The sequence below is a fragment of the Alosa sapidissima genome, chromosome 15 (genome assembly GCF_018492685.1).
Source record: "Alosa sapidissima isolate fAloSap1 chromosome 15, fAloSap1.pri, whole genome shotgun sequence".
In the NCBI taxonomy this organism is placed as follows: domain Eukaryota; kingdom Metazoa; phylum Chordata; class Actinopteri; order Clupeiformes; family Clupeidae; genus Alosa; species Alosa sapidissima.
This window is the reverse complement of record NC_055971.1, coordinates 33,802,812-33,807,811: the sequence shown is the minus strand read 5'-3', so window position 1 is coordinate 33,807,811 and position 5,000 is coordinate 33,802,812. Positions and strand designations below refer to the sequence as shown.

Below are 5,000 nucleotides of genomic sequence, written 5' to 3'. Positions count from 1 at the left end.
GTGTATTTAGAGGCTGGTGAAGCCCTGTAGGGAGATGTTTTTTATCTCGTTCCAGTGATTGGTAGACCTACCTATTTGGGTGATGGTGTCGTATGTGCATTAGCATAGACCTCTCCAGAATAAGTCCCGCCTCCTAACTTCCGTATCCATCCAACCTTCGGTAGTCAAATGTCTATGGGAAATAACATGGCGTTTTGAAAGATCGTACCTGTCAAACTCTGTAGGTGACAAAGTAGAAAAAGCTGCTGGGCAGATTGGCCTACACACTTCTGCCATCTATTTTCCACTGGATTTTCTGATTTTCGGTGCCGTTTAAGTAGTATAGTCTATAGTATACTACTTAAACAGCACCAACAATAAAAAAAATCCAGTGGAAACTAGATGGCAGAAGTGTGTAGGCTAATCTGCCCACCAGCTTTTTCAACTTCGCTACCTACAGATGTTTTACCGGTATGATATTTCGAAACGCCATGTTATTTCCCATAGACAATCCACGCCCGGAAGTTGGATGGATATGGAAGTTACGGAGGCGGGACTTATTCTGGAGAGGTCAATGTTCAATGGATTTCCACTCACATACCCAACAACTACTGAACAACGCCGACACAGTCTTATCCACCACTCTCTCGCCTGTACTACTGTAACTGACTGGAAAACCGAAGTTTTCCCAAACTTGCGATCTTAGAGAGACCTCTCTTGTGGGTCGCCACCACTCGCCATACCCGTCCTTAGTGCTGCTGCTGACTCTGACTCACTCACTCATCATACCCGTCCTTAGTGCTGCTGCTGACTCTGACTCACTCACTCATCATACCCGTCCTTAGTGCTGCTGCTGAATGACTCACTCATCATACCCGTCCTTAATGCTGCTGCTGAATGACTCACTCATCATACCCGTCCTTAGTGCTGCTGCTGACTCTGACTCACTCATCATACCCGTCCTTAGTGCTGCTGACTGACTCACTCATCATACCTGTCCTTAGTGCTGCTGACTGACTCACTCATCATACCCGTCCTTAGTGCTGCTGCTGACTCTGACTGACTCATCATACCCGTCCTTAGTGCTGCTGCTGAATGACTCACTCATCATACCCGTCCTTAGTGCTGCTGCTGACTCTGACTCACTCATCATACCCGTCCTTAGTGCTGCTGCTGTCTCTGACTCACTCATCATACCCGTCCTTAGTGCTGCTGCTGCTGTCTCTGACTGACTCACTCATCATACCCGTCCTTAGTGCTGCTGCTGACTCACTCATCATACCCGTCCTTAGTGCTGCTGCTGACTCTGACTGACTCACTCATCATACCCGTCCTTAGTGCTGCTGCTGACTCTGACTCACTCATCATACCCGTCCTTAGTGCTGCTGCTGACTCTGACTCACTCATCATACCCGTCCTTAGTGCTGCTGCTGACTCTGACTCACTCATCATACCCATCCTTAGTGCTGCTGCTGTCTCTGACTGACTCACTCGACCGTCGACCTGACACTGTGTGTGTGTGTGTGTGTGTGTGTGTGTGCATTAATGCCCACTGCCCTGTCCTTACCTCCAGAGATCCCGAGGTTAGAGGTCGGAGGTCACATGGACACGGTGCACTACATGGCTCCTCCCTCCATCACGCACAATGGCTTCCTGTTCAAGACCGGCTCCATGGCTCGGCCAATCACAGAGCGCAAGGCCAAAGAGGGTGAGCCAATGGCTGCAGCCCGACCTCCTGCTAAGGCGGGCCCCTCTCTCTGAATGGCTCATCTCCTCCTCTCCTCTTCTCTCCATTCTTCTCCTCTCCTCTTCTCTCCCCTCTCTCTTCTCCTCATCTTCTCTCTCTTCTCCTTTCCTCTCTTCTCTCTCTCTCTCTCTCTCTCTCTCTTTGTTCCCTCTCTCTCTCTTCTTCTCCTCTCCTCTCCTCTCTCTCTTCCCTCTATCTCTTCTCCTCTTTTCTTGTCTCCTGTGTCTCTACTCTTTAAGGTAATTGAGGGAAATAGAAGATGAGTGTTTCTGCAGTCACAGTAACCTCTTTGGTCTCCCTCCCTCTTTCCTCTCCTCCTATCCACCCTCCCTCTCTCCTCTCCTCCTCTCTCTTCCTCCCTCCCTCTCTCCCTCTCTCTCCCTCCCTCTCTCTCTCCTCCTCCCTCCCTCTCTCTCCCCTCCTCCTCACCCTCTCTCTCCTCCTCCCTCCCTCTCTCTCCCTCCCTCTCTCCCTCTCCTCCTCCTCCCTCCCTCTCTCTCTCTTCCTCCCTCCCTCTCTCTCCCTCTCTCTCCCTCCCTCTCTCCTCTCCTCCTCCTCCTCTCCCTCTCTCAGAGTTCAGCAGGCGTTGGTGTGTGTTGAATGATGGTGTGTTCAGCTACTATGAGAGTGATAAAGCCGCCACACCCAACGGAGGCCTCAAGATGAAGGAAATCGTCTGCCTGGCAGTCAACCCCCCTGAGAAACACGGGTACACCTCTCCATTCACTTCCCCTCACTCTCACTCTCACTCTATTCTATCTCTACCTCTCCATCTCTCTATCTCTACCTCTCCATCTCTCTATTTCTCCATCTCTCTATCTCTACCTCTCCATCTCTCTATCTCTCTATCTCTACCTCTCCATCTCTCTACCTCTACCTCTCCATCTCTCTATCTCTCTATCTCTACCTCTCCATCTCTCTACCTCTCCATCTCTCTATCTCTACCTCTCCATCTCTATATCTCTCCATCTCTCTATCTCTCTATCTCTACCTCTCCATCTCTCTACCTCTCCATCTCTCTATCTCTCTATCTCTACCTCTCCATCTCTCTATCTCTACCTCTCCATCTCTCTATCTCTCCATCTCTCTATCTCTCTATCTCTACCTCTCCATCTCTCTACCTCTACCTCTCCATCTCTCTACCTCTCCATTCACTTCCCTTCCCTCTCACTCTCACTCTATTCTATCTCTATCTCTACCTCTCCATCTCTCTATCTCTACCTCTCCATCTCTCTACCTCTACCTCTCCATCTCTCTACCTCTCCATTCACTTCCCTTCCCTCTCACTCTCACTCTATTCTATCTCTACCTCTCCATCTCTCTATCTCTACCTCTCCATCTCTCTACCTCTCCATCTCTCTACCTCTCCATCTCTCCATCTCTCTACCTCTCCATCTCTCTATCTCTACCTCTCCATCTCTATCTCTCTATCTCTCCATCTGTCTCTGGTACATTTCTCCTCTCAAGTTATAAAGACGAACAGAGACAATACAATAGACAATAAACAGACAAATAAACACTCCCCCCCCCCCCCCCCCAGGTATGACCACACATTTGAGCTGTATTCCGACGCTGAGCGCCTCTACCTGTTTGGACAAGATAACATTGATGTTGTCCGAGAGTGGGTCAAGTCCATCGCCAAGGTAACAACCTCATGCCACCAAGCGCTGGTTTTGGTGTGTGTGGTAGCCCGTGTCATGTACATAGTTGGTGGTCCGTAGACTTTGCATTGGGCGACTATATTTATATTATAATATAGTATATTTCTATATCAACAGCAGTTATAGGAAGCAAGTTTATTTGGAAGAGACATTGTTTCTTATACCCTTGAACCTGTAAAAACTCATGATCGATTGCTGAACTGCTTTACTCTACTGGATTATTCAGAAGATTTGATTCCTAATTTAACTAATGTAGTGTTGAAGTGGAGAAGTGTGTGTTGTGTAGAAGTGTGTGTTGTGTAGAAGTGTGTGTTGTGTAGAAGTGTGTGGAGTGTGGAGTTTAGAAGTGTGTGTTGTGTGGAAGTGTGTGTTGTGTGACGTGTGTGTTGTGTAGAAGTGTGTGGAGTGTGGAGTTTTAGAAGTGTGTGGAGTGTAGAAGTGTGTGTTGTGTGGAGTGTAGAAGTGTGTGTTGTATAGAAGTGTGTGTTGTGTAGAAGTGTGTGTTGTGTAGAAGTGTGTGTTGTGTAGAAGTGTGTGTTGTGTAGAAGTGTGTATTGTGTGTGTTGTGTAGAAGTGTGTGTTGTGTGGAAGTGTGTGTTGTGTGGAGTGTGTGTTGTGTGGAAGTGTGTGTTGTGTGGAGTGTGTGTTGTGTAGAAGTGTGTGTTGTGTAGAAGTGTGTGTTGTGTGGAAGTGTGTGTTGTGTGGAAGTGTGTGTTGTGTGGAAGTGTGTGTTGTGTGGAAGTGTGTGTTGTGTGGAAGTGTGTGTTGTGTGGAAGTGTGTGTTGTGTTGTGTGGAAGTGTGTGTGTTGTGTAGAAGTGTGTGTTGTGTGGAAGTGTGTGTTGTGTGGAGTGTGTGTTGTGTAGAAGTGTGTGTTGTGTAGAAGTGTGTGTTGTGTAGAAGTGTGTGTTGTGTAGAAGTGTGTGTTGTGTGGAAGTGTGTGTTGTGTGGAAGTGTGTGTTGTGTGGAAGTGTGTGTTGTGTGGAAGTGTGTGTTGTGTGGAAGTGTGTGTTGTGTGGGAGTGTGTGTGCACCTACATGTGTGTGTTGTGTGGAGTGTGTGTGCACCTACATGTGTGTGTTGTGTGGAGTGTGTGTGCACCTACATGTGTGTGTTGTGTGTAGTGTGTGGGCACCTACATGTGTGTGTTGTGTGTGTCGTGTAGTGTGTGTTGTGTGTGGACACCTACATGTATACATTATTCTGTGTGTGTTGTGTGGGAGTGTGTGTGCACCTACATGTGTGTGTTGTGTGTGTTGTGTGTGTTGTGTGTATGTGCACCTACATGTGTGTGTTGTGTGTGTTGTGTGTGTGTGCACCTACATGTGTGTGTGTGTTGTGTGTGTGTAGAAGTGTGTGTGCACCTACATGTGTGTGTTGTGTGTGTGTGTGTAGAAGTGTGTGTGCACCTACATGTGTGTGTTGTGTGTGTGTGTGTGTGTGTGTGTGCACCTACATGTATACATTATTCTGTGTGTTGTGTGTGTGTGTGTGTGTGCACCTACATGTATACATTATTCTGTGTGTTGTGTGTGTGTGTGCACCTACATGTGTGTGTTGTGTAGAAGTGTGTGTTGTGTGTTCTGTGTGTGTGTGTTGTGTGTAGAAGTGTTTG

At 47.8% G+C, this 5,000-nt stretch overlaps 1 protein-coding gene across 8 annotated transcripts in view; it reads left to right on the top strand.

Moving 5' to 3' along the window:
• LOC121683331 (arf-GAP with Rho-GAP domain, ANK repeat and PH domain-containing protein 1-like) overlaps positions 1 to 5,000 on the top strand; it is a 100,180-nt gene that overhangs the window by 60,044 nt on the left and 35,136 nt on the right. For all 8 annotated transcript variants that reach the window (XM_042062936.1, XM_042062939.1, XM_042062938.1 and 5 more), the window contains 3 exons: positions 1,553 to 1,687; positions 2,300 to 2,435; positions 3,267 to 3,369. In XM_042062936.1, the coding sequence (XP_041918870.1) occupies positions 1,553 to 1,687; positions 2,300 to 2,435; positions 3,267 to 3,369 (374 nt within the window). The remainder of the gene's footprint in view (positions 1 to 1,552; positions 1,688 to 2,299; positions 2,436 to 3,266; positions 3,370 to 5,000) is intronic.